The sequence below is a fragment of the Neolamprologus brichardi genome, chromosome 17 (assembly GCF_056152115.1).
Source record: "Neolamprologus brichardi isolate AB-2024 chromosome 17, ASM5615211v1, whole genome shotgun sequence".
NCBI classification, from domain to species: Eukaryota; Metazoa; Chordata; class Actinopteri; order Cichliformes; family Cichlidae; genus Neolamprologus; species Neolamprologus brichardi.
In genome coordinates, this window is record NC_142120.1 from 10,513,339 (window position 1) to 10,534,468 (window position 21,130).

A 21,130-nucleotide genomic window follows, 5' to 3' on the forward strand; every position below is an offset into this window, starting at 1 on the left:
TTACAAATAAACTTCACTGCAGTGAGTTTATAGGGCGAAAACTGTTGTTGGGTCAGCTATCTGATTGCGTTTCAATTTTAAAGGACTGTTTTATCAGACTGTGTGCACAACATTAACGTCACTTCAAATAAAAAATGATTGATCAATCAATGTAAAAAAAACAACAACAACAACAACAACAAAAAAAAAAAAAAAACACCCGGCTTTTTAAACTCCCGACAGAGCTGAGTGAAAATCAGTGCAGCGGACTCAAGAGTTGTGCAGTACCGCAGGTTGTTAATGAAGTCATTTTTTGGTGGCACAGGACTCTGGTCATTTTCGATCTTAAATAATTTTTATTTACTAAGAGGCAGGCATAAAGAAAGCACTTCTACAACTAGAAATACCTGATGTTTATCTGTGTGTTCTTTGTGTAATGTCTCTGCTTATAACGGTAAATAGATTATTATCAACAAACAGCTATATATAAAAGTTATTATACCTGCTTTATAATACAATTAAAAAGTCATTTTTTGGCTACTTGAAATATTTTTCTAGAACTGTTATGTTTGTACAGTTTCTGCTGCCCTCTTGTTCAGATCTTTCTTAAAAAAAATAGATATTTTTAATCTTTCAATTACACTTTTTACCTGGGTAAATAAATCCATCCATCCATCCATCCATTTTCTTCCGCTTATCCGGGGCTGGGTTGTGGGGGCAGCAGCCCAAGCAGAGAAGCCCAGACCTCCCTCTCCCCAGCCACCTCCTCCAGCTTGTCCAGGAGAACACCAAGGCGTTCCCAGGCCAGCCGAGAGATATAATCTCTCCAGCATATCCTGGGTCTGCCCCAGGGCCTCCTCCCAGTGGGACATGCCCGGAAAACCTCACCCATGAGGCGCCCAGGAGGCATCCTTGTCAGATGCCCGAACCACCTCAACTGGTTCCTTTCAATGTGGAGGATCAGCGGCTCTACTCCGAGCCCCTCCCAAATGCCCAAACTTCTCACCCATCTCTAATAGGGTGAGAAGAAGGGAGAGGCCAGCCACCCTTCGGAGGAAGCCCAAGAAGAAGATAAATAAAGGTTATACAAAAGTCGCTTTTAACAAACTGATGGCAGCTTCTACAGGAATGTTATTTGTGACTCAAAATGAGTATCAATCCTGAAAGATATGTTTGACACATGCTTCACAGATTATAGGCCAACAAGTCATTTACAACAGTTTAAATACAGGCAAACACTTTTTGGCACGTCACTCTGGATACATTGTCATGATTATCCCATTTATACTGCAGACCTAATCTGCTCTGGAGAAGGTTAAGTCTGGAGATGACCAATCAGTTCTCTGGAAAATTGCATCGTAATTACTGGAAGATTAGTCAGACATCTAGTAAGAGGGTAAGTAGGGGTAAGGGTAAATTCTTAGACTATCGGCTTTATTTCTTGATTTTTCCTCCTGGAACCTGCAAACAATTTTACAACTCTCTATTATTCTATATGCCTCAATATATAATCCTAAAACGTGGCTTATACCGGTGGACCTTCTATCAAATCTTTCAAGCGCATAATTCCATGTTTTAATTTTGTTCTACTTATTCTTTACTTGCTCTCAGACCATTAAACACCACTGGGGTTGCAGATGAAAGAATAAGAATGCAAACTTTATCATGCACATCCAAATATTTGTTTAATTTAATGGAAAAAGAAGTGTAATCCTTCAGATTCTTCATTGCCTTAATGACAGGGTGCAGATATAACCTTAACTCACACGGTCAGCATTTCATGCGGCCTTGTCTCCCTGCTTCAAACAGTATAAACTTCAGTCTTTTTTTGTAAAATCAGCCGCTCTGCTGCCAGTCGACTTATCCATGTCTGTGACTAGTCAGCCGCTGCCAACACTGCCCTATTCGTCTGAATGGACTTGCAACTAAACTGATAAACCCTGGGTTAACTTATTCAGATCATAACCACGTTCATGTGACCAGTCGGCCTGACTGCCAGCATTAGGGTAAGTGAAACGAGTTAACAGAAGAACTTGCTACCCAGTACAGAGCCCAGGACGTCCAAGGTCAAATGTACCAGAGACAAAACAGGTCTTTTATTTTAGCAGATAACAGAAGGTCACAGAGCAAAAGCTAGGATAGCCCCTTGACAACAGTCCATTATATAGCTCAGCATTAACATACGCCACCCAAAAAGCATGCTACAAGAAGATGTGTGTGTGTCCCTCTAACTCATGCTTCTAATCAACATTCGAAACAGATTCATAGCCCAAAGCAACGTGTGAAACCAGAGGGGTTAGTGAGCAATCTTTAACTTAAAGTCAGAGTTGTCTGTGTCAGGAAAGTGGTTCTCTTATTACCGAGGTAAATCACCATGGTTACTCATACTCAACCTGCTTGGGAGCAGGTTATGTTTCAGTTTAGAGCGCCACATTTTCACTGATTCTTTTATTTACAGCCTGTTTTAAGTGTAGATTGTCAGCTGGGGGAAGGTTTATTAATGTTTATTAATAAAATGTTAATTTTATACAAATATATTAAAAAAAATATATAAATGTTGGATCTAATCTGCTGCTAAGGGTCTCTTACACTGCTGGAATAGTAGAGCACAGATTAGAAACTGGATCAGGATGTATATCACATATATAACTATTCAGTCAATCAAATTAATTTCACTTTGAAGGCGGGAAGGAAAAACTCCCTTTTAACAGGAAGAAACTTTTCAGCCCTCGGGGAGGGCCGGCCATCTGCTGTGACTTTCTCTGAAGAAAAGCAAAAGGAGAGTTAATTATATCGTTTATCAAAGAGGAAACAGTCTAATCTTTAAAGTAGAGAGGGTGTCTGTGTAACAAATCCAAACTGGAAGCTGGTTCCACAGCAGAGGGGCCTGATATCTGAAGGCTCCGCATCCCATTCTGCTTTTAGAAACTCTAGGAATCGCAAGAAAGTGAGAGTAAAGTGCTCTATTAGGGTAATATAGCACTATGAGGTCTTTAAGATATGATGGGACTGATTATTAAGGACCTTGTATGTCAGGAGAAAGATTTTAAATTGAATTACAGATTTAGCAGGGGTCCAATAAAGAGAGGTCAGTATAAGAGAAATACGAGCTATTTCTTGTCCCTGTTAGTATGCCCACTGCAGCATTTTGGATTAACTGAAGACTTTTCAGGGAATTTTAAAACAACCTGACAATAATGAATTATAATAATGGAGCTTAGTGGTAATGAATGCATCAACTATTTTTTTTAGCATGGATTACTGACCTATACTAGTCTATGAGATAGTAAACGTTAATGTTTAAATGCATTAGGTTTAATGATTCAGAGCAGCAGTTATGTTAGAATTAAAGAGCAACATTACAATGTATTAACTCGAACCTGGTTCTGCTGTGTAAGGACCTGCCTTACTGTAGCTGTTTTTCTGACTGCTTCGGTTGTAGGTATACAAGTGAAAAGTGAGGCAACATCAAAGGACACTATGTCTTTATATGGAGTCAGCATAAGTTTGTGGACCTTGTTGGTGAAGTCAGTGGATGATGTGTCTTCAGAAGTCCATATATACAGGGAGTGGTATTGCCAGGGTAAGAGCCGTACTAAGGTTGTTCCCTTTTAAGTTGTAGCTGTAGTTGTAGTTACTTGTGGGGTCTTCCCATAAGTGTTGCTGTCGCTGAGGAGTGTAGTAATGTTGGTGTAATAATCAGAAGGTAGAACAATGGTGCACCTCCCCACTGACTAGTAGTCTGGTGATGCTCTGGTCTTTATTTGGGGATGTAATGGGCTCCTTTTCTTGAATGGTGAGGTTGGACTTTTGCACTTTTATTGGACTTTCATTCTGATTTGCTCTGCTTCAGTTTGTGTTAGCTTATTATTTCTTATCACTGTGATGAGATCCATTATGGGCAGCTGTTGTGGAGATATTGAGCTCTTTGGCGAGCACGTCCTTTCCACGTTTAGTGAAGTCCTTATCGGACGAGTTCATCACCCATCCCGTTCGATCCCGTCTGTCTTTAGTTTTTATTTGCAGTGTTTGTAATTTCCAAAGTTGTCTTTCTTTGCCTTTCATGTACTGTGCCAACTGTGCTTTGTAAAGTAAGAGTGTTATGAAACATCTTGAAAGACTTAAAGTTGCCTATTTTCATCAAGGTTACGAGTACCATGACCTGGATGACTAATAACATAGAAAGACAAAAAAATGCTTAGATATTTTCCATATCACCAGCTGAACAAACAAAACTTTAGTGGCAATTTGAGCAGAGTTTGCTGTAACTTTATAGCTGGACATCATTCAAAACACTTTCATGACACAGAAATATCTGACTTTAAGCTTATGATTGCTCCCTAACCCGTTAAATATTGCTTTGTGGTAAAGACCTAAGAGGAGGTCACCAGCTCCAGGTTTTGGATCAAGGGGAGCACAAATTATTTTATTTAACCAACAACCCTGGTAGACCAATAAAACACTAAAATTAAACTTCATAATTCTGAAAACTGCCCAACAGCATGCTGAACAATGGTGGCTTGGAAGCGATGAGGAAACTTGCCTGATAGACAGTGTGAGTTGGGTCTTGATTATGCTCCCTCGGGGACACAGACATGGATGGCTGGAGACCCGACAGCCAAGTAGTCACTCCTCTTATAGGTCTTTGAAGTCCATCGCCTAAGGCACCTGCACAGTTAGTGCATTGTAATGTAAATTCTCTAGGGACAAGTTTCCATGTTCACAAAAAAGGTACACAGGCAGACACTTGAACAGACCCTCATGCTCACCATCTAATAATAAAATTGACATAATGTGGCGAGACATTATAAGACTCGCCGACAGAGTGTGTGACTGTTGCTTACCTAAAGGGCTGTAGGTAAAAGTTGCTGTCAGGAGAAGGCTTTGGACTAATACCTCACACCTAGTCACTGGGATTTGTGCAGCACATCTTAATCTACTCACCCATCCTGCAAACATGCAAGCAAAATTCTTCCAAATTCAACCTGGCAGGTAAAGCTATGTCAGGCCGTGCAATGCATTTAAAGTCAAACATCGGTAAACAAATTCATTTTTATGCCTTTTTACTTTTTCTGAAATTTTCTTTAAAGGCCGTACACATGTTGCAAATCACTATCAAAACACTGGATTCACCTTTGGTTCCAATCTTCACAATAGAAACAATCTTTATAGTATCCAGACATGCACTGCATTTAACTGAGTAAATCCATTCTTGGGCATGAAACCTTTGGTGGAGGCAAACCTTTTGCCTAACCAAATGAAATTACACATACCTACAAGAAACCTTTATCAAGCTATGGTTTTATTTGATTCTATGCAGATGACAGTGATTGCTTTGTTGAGAACACGTGTCATTTCATGAGGACACAGTCTACATAAAGCATTCACACAATTAAACTCCTTCTTACAAGACTTGTGTAGAGGTTTACGTATAACTTAACCTGAGATTAACTTTCACATGACGTTGCGTTTGCAATTAACAATAAGAATCGGTTTAATTCCCATAGCCGTCGCGGCGCGGTACCCACTACAGTAAAGAAACACACATGCTATTCTCACTCACGGTTCAAATCAAAAGTCTAGTCACTATCAAGACAATAATCAACAACAACTAACTGTTTTCAACAGGACAGACACCATCATCCAAATTTTTATGTGGAACCAAAACACCCTGCACCACAATCTGTGAAACATGTACATGTACTGCCCAACTGTATGCTGGGTAATAAGCAGCTCGGACGCCATGACGCCATGACGTGCTGCGTGAATGCGAATTGGCTGAAAACTTCGCTCTAAAAAAAGGAGGAATGACAGGAATTTCTGTGTTTTGTATTTTTAATTTCAGATTTATATACAAAACATGGCTTTGGAGCACTTATTCGAACTCTTCAACTATCATCAAGATATTTGCTGGGCTGTAGCTTAAATAAATGCAAAGTGTCAAGTCAGGAGCGGGATTTGAACCCACGCCTCCACCCGGGAGTTGGACCTTGAGTGACCGCATCTTAGACCGCTCGCCCATCCTGACAATGGACACCTGGGAAGGTTACGGAGTCAGCCTGGAGAATACAAAGGTGAGTCCCTTTAAGATACATGTACATACATTTTTTTTGCTCTGTTTTGGTTGTTGCGACACAACAGCGTAAAAGAAGAGAATCTTTAAGGGGTTAGCTGGTTTTTGTCTCGTTGTACAATTAGTTGTTGTCACTAAGAAATGTAAAGTTTACCCACGCGAAATCGCGGCCTTAGTCGTGTTTTTCCTTCGATCCTAACAAATAATTGTTCGCGCAAACTTGCAAATATTCCTCGCATTTTTTTGAGGGTGGTGAAATAGCCCTGTACTCAGAGGGGGAAGGTTTGAAAGTAGCCAATCCGAGAGCGTTACTCATCTCTTCTTACTGTGTCCCAGCATTCCGCATTATAACAGTTTACTGGTGTGGGTATTCTGGTAAAGCCACTGGGAGAACCTGCCCCAGCCTATCATATTCACCAGCTATAAGATGTGAGTGGAGATTGAGGCGCCTGAGAAGGGTGACTGATGGTTGGTGTTGAAGCCACCACCTCTGTTCAACAGTGGTTGTTCGAGAAATTGTTGTGTGAGACTGTAGTCCAGGGTTCTTACTGCTAGATGGTAATTATGAGACAGTGTTTTTACGGTCTTTTTACTGGCCATTTATGTAAAAAGGGAGTGAATTTACCGTCTTTTATTGCTTTGTGATTGCAGCCATTGTTAAATTCTCTGTGAGTGATAATCATGGTCATTGTGATTGGTGTACATGTGCATATCAACAGTCATTAAACGGAAGACCATGAACTGGTAACTTACCCTTTTTTCAGTTTATCGTTTTGGGGTATTGTGTGTAAAATGAATTTTTTCATGTTCGGGCGTGTGGCAGGCAGAGTAAACGTAAAATCATAGCTTTATTTACACTGGCAAGAAGGACAGATGAACGGTATATGCACAGGACGAGACCGGGGAAGGGCGGACACAACTGGGGAACACAGGTGAACCAAATCTAACTGAAGAGACAGTGGAAGCAAAGCTGAACATGAAGAACACAAAATGAGGGACTGTTAAAATAAAACAGAAACTAAAATACACACTGACATCCAGACTAAGACGCAAATCTGACCAAGACAAAAATATGGAGACATGAAAGACCACAGGGGGACACAAAAGGATGAAAAACAAAAACAAGAAGGGATAAATATAGGGAGCAGGACAAACATGGGAACTAGACAGAACCAGAGAGACCAGACACACACATGGGACAGGACCAGGGAGATAGAAAGGATGACAAATACTGAAACACTGAAGATAAGACATGGAGACAAGACTAAGACAGACTGGAATAAGGAACTTAAAATAGAAAATAGAATACTCAGGAACTAGAACATAATTTATCTTATGCTTTCAAAGACAAAATAACAAATAAATCATAAATAAATCCAGAACAAAACTCAAAATTTTGGGTCTTTGACCCAGTGATTTAATCCATTTTGGAATAAAGCTGTGATGTGATGAAATGTGGAACAACTGAAGCGCTGTGAATACTTTCCGGATGCACTGTATGTATCCTTTACAGAAGTATTTTTACCTTCAGCATTTAAAAAAGGCATTGAACACAGATGCAGTATATCAAACCGCAGCATGAACCGGGCATTTTAATCAGTATAATGCTTCAGTTATCTAAGATTATCACATTTTTCCCTTCATTGTTTCTGTGGGTGTGATTAAAAAAAGATCCATCCATCCATTTAATTTTATTTATTTGGCGCCAAGTCACATCAACAGTCACCTCAAAGCACTTTATATTGAAATGCGAAGAGCCTACAATAATACAGAGAAATCCATCCATCCAACCATCCGTCCATTATTGTCCACTTATCCAATTCGGGCTCGTGGGTGGGTGGGGGTCTGAAGCCTAAACCAGCTGTCGTAGGGCGAGAGGCATAGTACATCTTGAACAGGTTGCCAGCCTGACAGCAGATGGTTTAAAGGTGAACAAAGTGAAACAGAGCTCTGTTAAAGAGGTGGCAGAGGTAGTCATGTGAAACCAAGAACCTGGACAAATGAAAAGAAACACAAGTGGACAGGCAGGGAAGGAAAAGAGGAGAGAAGGAAAATGTCATCGGCGTTGGAGTATGTTTGGGCTGTCAGCGGCTAACAGCTTATTTTAGGAGCTACACTCCGCTCACATTGTTTTTATTTCCTTTCCAAGGTTTTTCCTACCGCTCACTACCTCCTCCTGTCCCTTATGCCGAGCCAGCTCTCTCCATCTACTCCTCCCTTCCTTTTTTTCTCCATTCATTTCACCTACTGCTTATTTACTTTACAAACCATTTATTAGAGACAACAATGCCACATCTGCAAGGAGCACAAAAAAAACGAACAAAAGACTGAAGCAACAAGCAAACCACAAGTGAGAACATTAATTATTGAGCATGAAAACCTAAAATATATATCCTGAGTGTGTTTGAAGTTGGGCTGCTGTTTGTTTTGGTGTCAACCCTTTCTCACTCTCATCTCTGCTTTCTCCTTCTCTCAGTCACCCTCTCAATCATTTTCTTCTCAGTCATGTGCGATATGATGTGTGATGATTGAAACCACATTGTCCCGAAGCCAGTGCAAGCCCTCCTCATTTCCTCTGCAGTCACTCACTTCTTATTCCTCCTCCTGCTTTCCTCGTCGGCCTCCTTCCTCCCTCGTCTATCTCGTATGCGGAAAGGCGGGAGCGCAACGTGGATTACACGTGTTCGCGTGTTATCTCAAGGACATCTGGGTTGTTGTTTTTTGGGTGCTGTGAACCACCAGTATCAGCAGCATCTTATCCATACATAATCTCTGTAAAGAAAGGTGCGGCGCGTGAGAGTGACAAAAGATAGAGAAACAAATCCAAACAGGAGAAGAGATAAAGGATCGCTGCAAATCCCAAACACAAACCGATTACTCTGTTTTTATAACTGCATCAGAGCAATAAAAAAAAAAGAAGAAGAAGAAAGAAGTTTCCAAAACACAGTAATTTTGAGCATCGGAGATGTCGGGTTCTTGTGTGGCAAGCTCCTCCCCTCTGATGCTCCCAGCAGGATAAAACAAACACAACTTCTCTGTCCCGCTGACTCTCTACAGTCATGTGAAAAAGAAAGTTTTCACAGGAATCTGTGCAGTCTTGTGAAAAACCAAGCACACCCCACGATTCAGTAGCTTGTAGAACACATTCAGCAGCGTTAACTTCCAGTATTTATTTTCTGTATGACTTTATCAGTCTCTCACATGGTCACGGAGGAATGTTGGTCCACTCTTCTTTACAAGGTTTTCTTTAGTTCATTGAGGTTTGCAAGCAATCGATTATGCACGGCTCTCTTAGGGTCCCACCACAGGACTTCAAGTTGGGCAGAGGTCTTGACTTTGGCCCACTACAGTACCTTGATTCTTTTCTTTTTCAGCCTTTTGTTCTGCTGGTGTTTCCATGGTTACAACATTTGCTTGGTGAGGTGAAAGGTTGGTCGTTTGATTCCAGCTGGACAGAACTTTAGGATTGCATCAGGAAAAGCAGCAGGTGTAAAACATGCAGAGTTACCCTTGTGACAAAATTTGTGGTTGGTCATTGAGCCTCATCTGCTCAAATCTATATAGACTATTAGTCCATATGCACAGTTTGGGCCAATGTCCTGTTTCATGACCCAATGTCAGCCAAGCTTTAGCTGTCAGAGAGATGTCCTCACAGGTGCACCGATGGCTGACTCAGAGGCTGCAGAACAAGCCCAAATCATCACCCCTCCACCACCGTGCTTAACAGTTGATGATGATGTGTTTGGTTTCCACCAAATGTGAAGCTGTGTACCATAACCAAACAGCTCCACTTTGGTCTCATTTCTTCAACTGACATATGAACCACATTGTTCCAGAAGTGTTGTGGCTTTTTCAAATGCCGCTTTGCAAAGTTAAGCTGTGCCACGTGTAGTTTTCAGAGAGAGGATACTATTTCTGGCAACCCTCCAAACAAGCAAAACTTATCCAGCCTTCTTGTAACTTTTAACTAACACGCTAACTGAGGCCTGTCGAGTCTGAGAAGCAGCTCTTAGGGTTTTTGTACTTTCTCTGATCATTGGGATGAATTTGCTGGAATATCCACGCCTGGTGAATATTGAGCCATTATGTTGAGTGAATGATCCAGAACAACACTTCTGCTTTTATAGACGTGCTCACACTTGCAAACGATCAGTTAAATTGTATTTGATTAGCAGTACCAGGCTGCTACTTACTATCTTAAGTCCTATGGAAGCAGTAAGGGTGAACTTAGTTTTTCATAGGATTGTATATCAAATACAATTTACCGCCACTTTATACAGACTTTATTTTTTCCTTATATAACTTGACCTATTACGTATGGACTGACAAAACCTGTTTTGTTACAGAGTTGGCCAGACTGAGATCATTAACATCATTGCAGTGGCACAGAAACAAAATGTTAACATTTTTAAATTGCTGAAGGACAAATCATCAACTGTTTATGGTTAGTCGGTCTTATCACTTGCACACATAAGCATACCTGTCATGTGAAAGTACACTGTGAGGTCTGTAGAGAATGATTCTGCCAGAGTAACTGTAGTTAATGAATGCAACTCCATTTCTATGATTTGTCTTTAGGCCTCTGAAGGGTTCACCCCTGGTTGTGTGGGATTGGCCCTGTGCTCTGCTCTGCTTTTCTGGAGCTGTTTCACAGTTTGTTTTTCTTTCTTTGCCAGCTTTAACAGCTCTCCAGATTCCTTTGTCCGTGGCGATGTGGGACAATACTGCACATGAGCAGCAGTCAAGAATCAAGGGGATTTAGCATTTAGTGTTGAAGTACTTGGAGCAGAGTGTTTCCTGTGATGCTTGTGCTTTCTGTCGTGCACAGCCTCAGTTTTCCAGCCTGAATGCACACATGCGCATATTTAAAGAGCACAGATTTGTTGGACTGGAGCACAGATTTAGACTTATGCGAACTTGCAGGTGAATGTAGCTGTAATTGTTCTTTAAAAGTAAAATGATGTGGAATCATAATGATTGCAGGTTTTCTTTTTCCTCAAGTGAGGAATATCACATGCAAGCCTTTTGAAAATAATCTTAATATCTATATTTGAAAAGTGAACATTTAGACAACTTCAATATAAAAATATATCCTTCTTTAGTACATATTTCTGATGTTTAGACACTTTTGTGCACAGGGCAGGTAGAAGTACATTGTGCAAAGTTAGAGCTGTAGAAGAGATGGGATGAAGCGTTCAATGGGCCATGTTTCCACTCATTTCTACCTCCCTCCCCCTTCCTCTTTTTCTCCATCACATAAATCAGGGAGTCACAAAGGCGTATCTCTTTCTCCTCCTCTTTCTCGCTCTGTCCATCCCTCCTGTCTCCCTTCACTGGCTTTTATTGGGACAGTAGATAGAGAAAGCAGAGCAGATCCTCGACACACACTGACACACGTACAAAGCGTTGCCTTATGTGAAGCTAAGCACCAGCATGTATGCTACATTTACAAACTGCCAGGAGTTGGCTCTCTGAGTGTTGTGTGAAAACCAGAATGGCCACAATAACAGGATGGCGCTTTGATCCCTGAATGGAAATTCTTCACAAGTGAGGGCAAATGTCAGGCGAGGGTCGAGGTTCAAGATCAGGCGAGCTGGGCGGGTCTGTTAAACCAAATTTTCCAGCCGAATGAGTCTAACAACTCCTTTAAACATCTGAGTAATCTTTTTGCGTTAGTTTAAATTTTCAGAAAATTAGCTACAATTACTCATATACACTTACCGGACACTTTATTAGGTATACCTTAGTAGTACTAGGTTGGATCTCCCTTTACATTCAGAATAGGGTTGTGCGATATGACAAAATATATCCGATGACGAAATGAAAACATCTATCGTTTCAAATTATACGCTATGGTTTGTTTCGTGGTGTCGCAAAATACACTCTTTACAGCAATATTTTTGCATCAGGGCACAGAGAATACCAGCATAGCCAGTGAAGATGAGGAAGAACCAGGTAGCTCCAAACAGAAGGACCAGTCAAAACAAATCAAGGACCTTATTCCTAAACGAGGGCTACCTTTGTAGCATGGACTTGGTTTGGTTATAAAAAGTCTTACACAAACCAGAAAACTGTACTATGCAAATCATGCTGCAAACCGGTCCCCACCACAGACTCAAACATGACAAACCTCTTCTACCACCTACGCAAGAATCACGTGAAAGAGTATGGAAAGAGTTATATAGTTTCATGCATCGGACTCTAGGTACATGACGCCCAGCTGAAAACACTTCTTCCCAAGATTCACAGAATTTACAGAAAAAGCACTATTTTGTGATATATATCATTATCGGGATGAGAAATGTCCTATATCGTGATATGAGATTTTGGTCATATCGCACAGTCCTAATTCAGAACTGCTTTATTTCTTCATGGCGCAGATTTGTGATATGTAGCATTAACCATCAGAAGATGGATGTAATGTGGTCACGAAGGGACGGACATGGTCAGCAGTAATACTCAGGTAAGCTTTGACATTTATACTATACTCAGTTGCTATTTAGAGGCCCAAAGTTACAGATTAATACACCATCAAGACGAGCCTGAGCCGTTGATACGAGGCAGAATTCCAAATTTGGACCCCCACCTTCCAAGCGTTGCAGCAGAAATGGAGACTCATCAAGCGAGTCAATGCTATTTTTAATCTTCTACTGTCCAACTTTTGGTGAGTCTGTATAAATTTATAGCCTCAATTTCCTGTTCTGACACCCAGTGTGGTCTTCTGCTGCTGTAGCCCATCTGCTTCAAGGTTCAATGTGTCGTGTGGTCAGGTAAGCTCCTCTGCATACCTTGGTTTTAAGAAGTGGTTATTTGAGTTACTGTTGCCTTCCTATTAGCAGACTGACCATTCTCTTCTAGTATGAAAATGTAGTTCAAACAAATCAAATCAAAATTTAGCTTATTTCATGTGTTGATCTAAAACAATCTCAGGGCATTGGGGACAATTTAAAACGCATAAAACTGTGTGGTAGAGAAGTGGAACAGGATGAGGCTGTTCTGAAGGATACTGGTTTAGATAAAGAGGACTGGGGGATGGAATATTGTCATTATTGTTCAGTGTACACATGAAAAAACACGGCAGAACGAAGGAGGTCAGTCAGAAAAAAAGGACAGAACTACCCAAGTATGCTCACTAGCTGCTGTGAAAGAAAGTTAGCTTTTATGAGTTTTTTACAGTAGTGGAACACAGTAGGGCTGTGCGATATGACCAAAATCTCATATCCCGATATAAGAATTCTATCGTCCCGATAACGATATAAATCACAAAAATGTAACATTTTCTGTAAATTCTGTGAATCTCGGGCAGCTCGACTTGCGGGAAGTGTTTCCAGCTGCGTCATGTAGATGGAGTCGAGTGTTATAAGCGATGCATGAAACGATACATTTTTAGACATAAGTTGTAACGGCCGCCGTTTTCTTTGTGAGTATTTATTACACGGCGTGCTGCGGGGAAAAGCCTGTTCTAACGTTTGAGTCTAAGGTTTATTTTTTTGCACCTGGCGGCTCTTTTTTACTTCTCATCCTCTTTCACGTGATTCAGTTTATTTTGAAAAGTCTCAACAGGATCTTGAGCTTTATTGTGAAAGGGGAGAAAGCGGACACGCGATGGTGTTACCGTCGTTGTTGCTAACCATAACGCATAAAAACAGGCGCTTGTCTGTAGTGTGGTTATATTAAATATAAGGGAAAGAGAGAACTTAATATTAATATATTAATACTTAAAAATTAATATAGCCACTACAGTGACCATCAAAACGATGAAAAAATATTGCCGTAAACAGTTTATTTTGCGACACCATGAAACAAACGATAGCGTAAAATGAAACGATAGATGTTTTTATATCATCATCCATATATATCGTTATATCGAACAGCCCTAGAACACAGGATACTTTTTACATTTGATTAAAATTGATCAGAGGCCACAATCAAGCAGCGTTTTCTTCGTTTCAGTTGTCACATATCCCAGAGAATCTGACAGCGAACAAACCAGAGAAAATAACAGGCATGACAGAAATAAAGATAAATCCATATTTTATTACATTCTCTCTCATTCTGATTTTTAATCCACAAGAAATTTAAAGTGAGTCCCAGTCATCATCACCCCCAGTGACAAACATTATCAGTATAAAACAGACAACAAATACTGAACTTACGACACACTCAGATCTGCTGGGGTCCCCTCTTAAAACACAACCACAAAAAAAAAAGACATCTCAGGAACCTTCAACCCAGTGTGAGATTTCAGGTATCTTTGAAATGAAGCTTCTCGTTTGCACCCCTGTGACTTTAAGCTTTTTAAAACGCTGCTCAGGTGCCAACAAACAAAAGCAGTTTTTTCCTTTTTTCTCGTGAGCATCCCAGTCAGATTTGAGAGCGTAATGTGAATCTGTGTCTTTAGATTTTGTGTCCACCAGGTGTTTCTTACCAGGAAGCAGCGCTAAACAATTCCCGTCATGGCCTCATCACTCAATACAGTATAAGGGATGGGGGAAAAAGAAGGAAATTTTGCTTCAAGCTGAAACAATCTGAACCTCTAGTGCTCACTGCCGTAAAAGTTTAAATCATGCTAAGGCTGTCAGCGCTGTGGGAGACATGCAGTGTCATTTCCACTGTAGACAACAAGAACAAGAAACTGAGTCTGAGAAAATATTCCCGGTGGACACAAAGCCTTCTGTAGGTGCAATACACATTCTCAATAACAGTGTCCAAGGAAAAAAAAAAGAAGACTTTGACGCATTACCATATGCTAGCATACCAACCAACAGATGACGACACTTTCTGTTAAACAAGATTAGCGTTTAATATATATTACCAAAAGCAAAAAAATATATATAACATTTACTTTATATTTTCTCCCCTCCCAAAACAAAGAAAAAAAGATGTTTCACTAAAGGTAAATGAGTAAAGTTCAGACTTGACACCTCATGTTAACGCTAAAGGGATTGTCATAAAAGGGGTTTTCTTATCTGAACCTAATTTTGGCATGGGCACCATAAATGAAGGAGACGTGTGATTTTCTGTGGTGAAACAGAAAGTCAGACCATCCATGCCAGTGTGTCTTCATAAAGGGAGTTTTGCGAGTTATTTACTGTAGTTTGTACCTTTCATCAATAATGGGAAACAATAGATTAAAGTGTCATGTTACCCCTGACGAAAGTTGTGTATGTGTTAATTAAACTGCTCCCTTTACAATTTACACAACTATCTAGAGAATACTGCTGAAAGAAACTGCATGTTAGGACATTTCATCAGAAAAAAAAGGAACCTAAAAATTACAAAGATAGCAGCAAATGATGTAAAGAGCCAAAGGCAGTTGAAATAAACATATTTTTGAATCTGAACTAATACAATAATGTGGCAACAGCGTGTAAGAACCTGGCAAGCTCAGCTTATGTTCAACTTTTTGTTAAGGTTTGAAAATACTTTTTGCCCCAAGTCACGAATACAAATCCTCCCGTTGAATCCCAGGACATGGGAAGCTCGCTATAAGGTGTCGCGTATGGCCGGTGCAGTGAGGGCTCTTTCTGTGTTGGGGTAGTAATGTAAATAAATGTAGATTACCAATTATTTCTAGCTGACTTGCATGCTGATATAGTGCTCTAAACAGAAAATTAAAGCAACTAAAGCCCAGTTTTCAGTAATAATTAGATTTTTTTGTCTTAGTTCCACTTTTCTGTGAAGGCTGGGAACGTATTTCTATTCATGTGCAGCACTAATTTTATTTGTGCATCGGGGAATTATGGGGCCAAGCTGTGTTAAATGTTTGCCTTCTGACTTTACATATGACTAAATGTTTGAATGTAAGCTTTTTAAAAAAAATCATTTTCTGCCAGTGTGTGTGCATTAGTGTGTCAGCAGCTGTCCTCCAAGGCGTTGACAACTTGCTCTAAAATGTCAGGGCATCGGTCGGCGATCTGCTGCAGGACTTGATTGGCGTACTCCTGGAGCTCCGCCCCCTCCCTCTCGCACAGTGCTAACTCCGCCTCCAACTGAGGAAAAAAAGGCCGGAAAGAGAGAGGAGAAATTTTAGACTTTTTATAAAGCCAAAAAAAGAAATACTTTCATGTAAAAACGTTCATATTAATATTAACTTTCTCTCTGATGGTGTTCAGGTCTGTAGGATAAATATGCAGCCAGTTCATTTAGCTCAGAGTAAAAACTAACAGGGTGCCACTTCCTGGATTGAAAAATCAAAACAAGGCCAAGTGCCAAAAACTGCAGTTCCACAAATATCCACTAGAAGTTGTGTCCAAAACACAGAACGAATGATTTGACATTTCCAGATTAATGTGATATGCTGATAAACTATTAAACTGAACAAGAATCAAGGTAGCTGTTTACACCTATATCTTGCTAAGCTAACTAGCAAGTGGTTATATCTAAGAAGAAAGCCAAACTATTCTGTTAGTGTTTTGACTGATGAGAAGCAAAAACAGTCCAATGGATGATCACTGAGCAGGGTTTAGGACACACAAACAAACAAACACACACACACACACACACACACACACACGCATCACACTTCAATCTTAAACACCAAATTGTAGTTCTTTCTGTTCGGACAGAGTGGAAAATTTCTCAGAGGGAGCGCTGATATTATTATCTTTGGCTGCAGTTGGGCTGAGACGTCAAACCTAACTGACTTAATGACCAATACATCTGTATCAATACGAGAGCCGCTGAAACGGCCATGTAACACAAGCCCACATTTATGTTTGTCTGTGTCTGTGTGTGAGTATATGTGTGTGTGAGGCCTGGGTCAAATATTGGCTAATATTCCCTTGTTAAGTCTTAACCTCTTCCCTCTGCTCTCATCTGTTATCCAGAAAATCTCAGTGGTATTTTATATCACAGTGGCTTTTTTCTTTATGTGTAAAACTGATGCAAGTAATAACACTATTAATGATTAATGATAATCTACCTAATAAATTACTTGGAAAAGGAAGTCATTATCCATATATCATGCTGTTATATTAATTATTGGAAATAGGCCACAGTTGTGTATAAAGGCACAATGAAAGTGCTAATCAAAGACACTATCAAGTTGCATTTTGGGAAATGCAAGATGTGCATCAGGGAATTTTGTTTAAATTTTTGGACCAGAAAGACAACGAGCTGAACTTTTTACCACAGTTTTGAAACTCCTTTTGTTTAGCATGCAAGTCCCCAACTTTCAGGAAGTTAAAATGTAAACTGCTGAAATGTCATCGAGGATGTTAAAAAAAAAAACCTCTTTTAATATGAATCCAATTTTGTATTGAATCTTATTAGTTGTAGATCCATCCATTTTCCCTGGTGGAGCCTATGACATTAGTGGTCTCAGTCACAGAAACAGAAAACCATTCATGCCAGCAATGAAACTATAGCTCATCATCTTATTCCTTTGCTTCTGTTTTTAGGGGTCACCACAGAAGATAATCTGTCATCATCACATCCTTTCTCCAGTATCCTCGTTTGTCACACCAACCCTCCTCTGCATGTGCTTCTTATAATCACGAACCCTCTCTGTAGTTTTCCTCTTGCCTGGTAACCCCAGCTTTAACATCCTTTATACGATATAGCCACTATCCCACCTCTGCTGTTGTCCAAACCATCTCAGCCTTGCCTCTCGACCTGAGTTGTCCCTTTGATATGCTTATTTCTCATCCTGTCCCTCTTTGACACTCAAAAAAAAACCTAGTATCTTCAACTCTGCCACCAGCTCTGCCTCCTGGCTTTTTGCTTCAAACCATACATCACAGCGGGTCTCACCACCATCTTGTAAACCTTGCCTTTCAGTCCTGCTGCTATCCATCTGTCACAAATCACCCCTGACACTTGTCTCCACCCACTCCACCCTGTCTGCACTCTCTTCTTTACCTCTTTTGTGCACTGTCTGTTGCTTTGTATGGCTGACTTCACATATTTACACTCACCTGCCTTCACTACCTCTACTCCTTGCATCTTTACTGTTGCACCTGCCTCTCTTTCGTTCACACACATGTATTCTTCTCTCGCTTCTACTGAACTTCATTCCTCATTTGTCCAGGCTGCCTTCTACCTGTTCCCTACTATCACTGCATCTTATCTACTTTCACTTAACTGCAGTGGATGGAAAAAAACACACACAGACACAAGGAGAACATGCAAAAATCGAGTCGGAAACCAGAAGCTGAGAGGAAACCAACCTACCTAAACTAAAACATACGATTTTGTAAAGCCAAAAAGAAAGTCTGACAGGCAAAGAATGCATATAATGGGAGAAGATAATCAAAGTAATATGCAAGAAGAGAATGGGACAGAAATGGAGAGAACTGAGCAAGTTTGGTTCAAATTGGCATATTCGGAAAGCCCCATTAGTTTCAGACAGCAGGGAACAACCCCCCACAGCAAAAACAACAACAAAAAAATTAATGACTTATTCAGTCTTTCCAGGTGATGTAAGCAGAAAACAGATGCTTTGCAAAACAACAACTTTGGAGGTCTATGGAATAATTTTGACAAGTTCGTTCAGGCCTCTGATGAATCACGGTTGCGTGGAAGTGATGAGCTGTCGAACAGAGTGATGATTTTTGAGCACATAGTCCAACTTTTATCACTTATCTCTCTTTCTGTTCTATCTGCCCTCATTATCTGCACCTTGATTTTTTTTTATCGCTACACTTTTCTACACTGGTGGTGTTTGCAGGTGATTTAGCTTAACGGCCTTGCATTTTAGTTGCAATCACCCAGAAAAACACAGCAGTAAAGATAAGAGTGTAAGACAACTGAGAAGAGATAAATAGTTTAGTATCTGTCTGCTGCATCTGCTTTCTGACTCAGGCAACCTTGACCTACACCGGAGGAAAAAGACTTCAAAAGGTGCCTAAAAATCTGAAATTAATGGGTTAAACACAACTTAAAAACAGGATGACGATAAAAAACAAACAAACAAGAGCCATGCTATTATGAGATTACGTTATAGCACAATCCTCATGCATAAAATTGATCAGCAATGTCTTGAGGAAATAAAAAAATCATGTTGGCTACCACCTCAATCGTCTTACTTAACGAACACCAGAACAACTGTAATAATTTGCACATTTAGTTTTATAAATTCAATGCCTCTTGTGTCCATAAGAACATATCACATCATGCAGAACAGTCGACTCTGTGGTCATTGGCAGCTTTTATTTAAAAACAGCTTTAGGAAAATTATGATGTGTGCAGTCTGGAGCTTGTTTTTAAAATTTAGTCTGTCATTATTGGACTGGTGATTTAACAGAAAACATTACAATGCTGCAACATTTGTTACACATCAGTTTAGAAAATCGTCTGTTCCTTAATTTTTGGGTTTGTGACTAATTACAATAACCAGCGTCTTCTTACACTCTATCCGAAATTGTATGCACAATTTTTACAAGGGCATACATTTTTTGTCGAAGGCTACCTCTTCTGCTCAACATTGGTTGATCCGGTTAGGCACAGCTCTGTCAAAATATCTGTCTTCTCTGTCCAAAATGTGAACATCTACAACAGGGGTGTCAAACTCCAGGCCTTGAGGGCCAGTGTCCTGCAGGTTTTAGATCTCACCCTAAGTCAACACACCTGAATCACATGATAAGTTCATTACCAGGCCTCTGGAGAACTTCAAGATATGTTGAGGAGGTAATTTAGCCATTTAAGTCAGCGGTGTTGTATCAAGAACACATCTAAAACCTGCAGGACACCGGCCCTGGAGGCCTGGAGTTTGACACCTGTGATCTACAATGTAAGAGCAGTTTCTCCTATGATATAACATAGACCTGTGGAGTGGTTGTTTGGTCCTCTTATTATAGGTCCTGGCAAACCTCACTGCAAGTTGTGCAGTGTTGTGCATGCTGTGCCGTGAAGCAGAGAAAACAGATGACTGGAGAGAGGTGATGGCCTACGACACCAAGAGAGCCCTTCCCAGGCGATCCAACTGCCAGTCCACCCTCAGCCATTTGACTTTAACAACTTACATGGCTATAGGGTGGGCAATGATTCACAAAGATGTCCTGACATGTCCCACTAGAGGTTAAATACCTGGGACTCCTCGCCAGCTTTTAAAACTATAGAAGGCTTTCGAGAGGTCTTAAAAAGGTTCTTTAAGAGGTCATCTTAAAGAATCTAAAAGAAATCCAGTTGCCTTTGAGTCAAGCACTATCGTGAGATGGATCATTGAGGATATAGCTACTAATTAATAAAGTTTAATTATATTAACAGATTTATAATTAAGGTCCCTGGTACACTAGCTAATGGGGTCGATGTCACTGATAACCCACGCTGCCTATTGGCAAAAGTCATATAGGATAGGTTATTTAAGTCACTTTAGCCTGCTGCTTCTTCTGCAAGCTGCTTTGCAACCTACGTCTACATGTTTCTTCTTTTCATTGTGTCTCAATCATGTTCAGTTTCTTGTGATGTCTGCTCTGTTCAGTACCAAAGGTCTAACCGCTTTTCTCTGCATAGAACAAAACTGTACTGCCAAATGTAAATTGCTGCACATGGAATAACAATCTTCTTTTGACCAAAGTGGCCCTGACTGAAATTATTTCGTGACCGACTGTAAGAAAATCTCCAATATGATCCCCCTTTTTCAGTAATGAAAACAAAAACCAATGTGATGACCTTGATTCCCCTCTTGCTTCCCCCCTTTTTTCATGCCTGCAAGTATAATGGTCTCCATTAAAAAGCTGAGTTGCAACATTCTTAAATTGTTACAATTAACCCAGGGAGAAAAATATTCTCATAACTGATATCATGACTGATATGATGAATGATGGCCAGAACTAGAAAAACAAAACACAGCTTTCTTTAGAAAATGATCAAAATTTAATACTCGGTAGGGGAAGAAAAAGTCTCTTTGTTGCCAAGCAATAGACTTCCTCTCTTGCTACACATAATCCAAAAGTCGTTAATGACCCAAAGAAATTAAATATAAACAGTTTCCAGGTATGAGGTACTAGCTTGGATGTTTTGGTTGTAAGCTCCCATGGATCGTGTCTCATGCAATCACAGTGTGTGGTCAGAGAGAAATGCAGACGAAATAATGAAAGTGGGAAAAATTTGCCAGATTCATGACTCTTGTAACTG

The 21,130-nt window shown here is 40.2% G+C and overlaps 1 protein-coding gene across 7 annotated transcripts in view; it reads right to left on the reverse strand.

The window, feature by feature from the left end:
- Window positions 1–14,069: 14,069 nt before the first annotated feature.
- The window catches only part of LOC102799062 (ELKS/Rab6-interacting/CAST family member 1-like), a 142,647-nt gene continuing 135,586 nt past the window's right edge, over window positions 14,070–21,130 (reverse strand). For all 7 annotated transcript variants that reach the window (XM_087830697.1, XM_087830696.1, XM_087830695.1 and 4 more), the window contains one exon: window positions 14,070–16,044. In XM_087830697.1, the coding sequence (XP_087686823.1) occupies window positions 15,907–16,044 (138 nt within the window). In that variant the 3' untranslated portion in view covers window positions 14,070–15,906. The remainder of the gene's footprint in view (window positions 16,045–21,130) is intronic.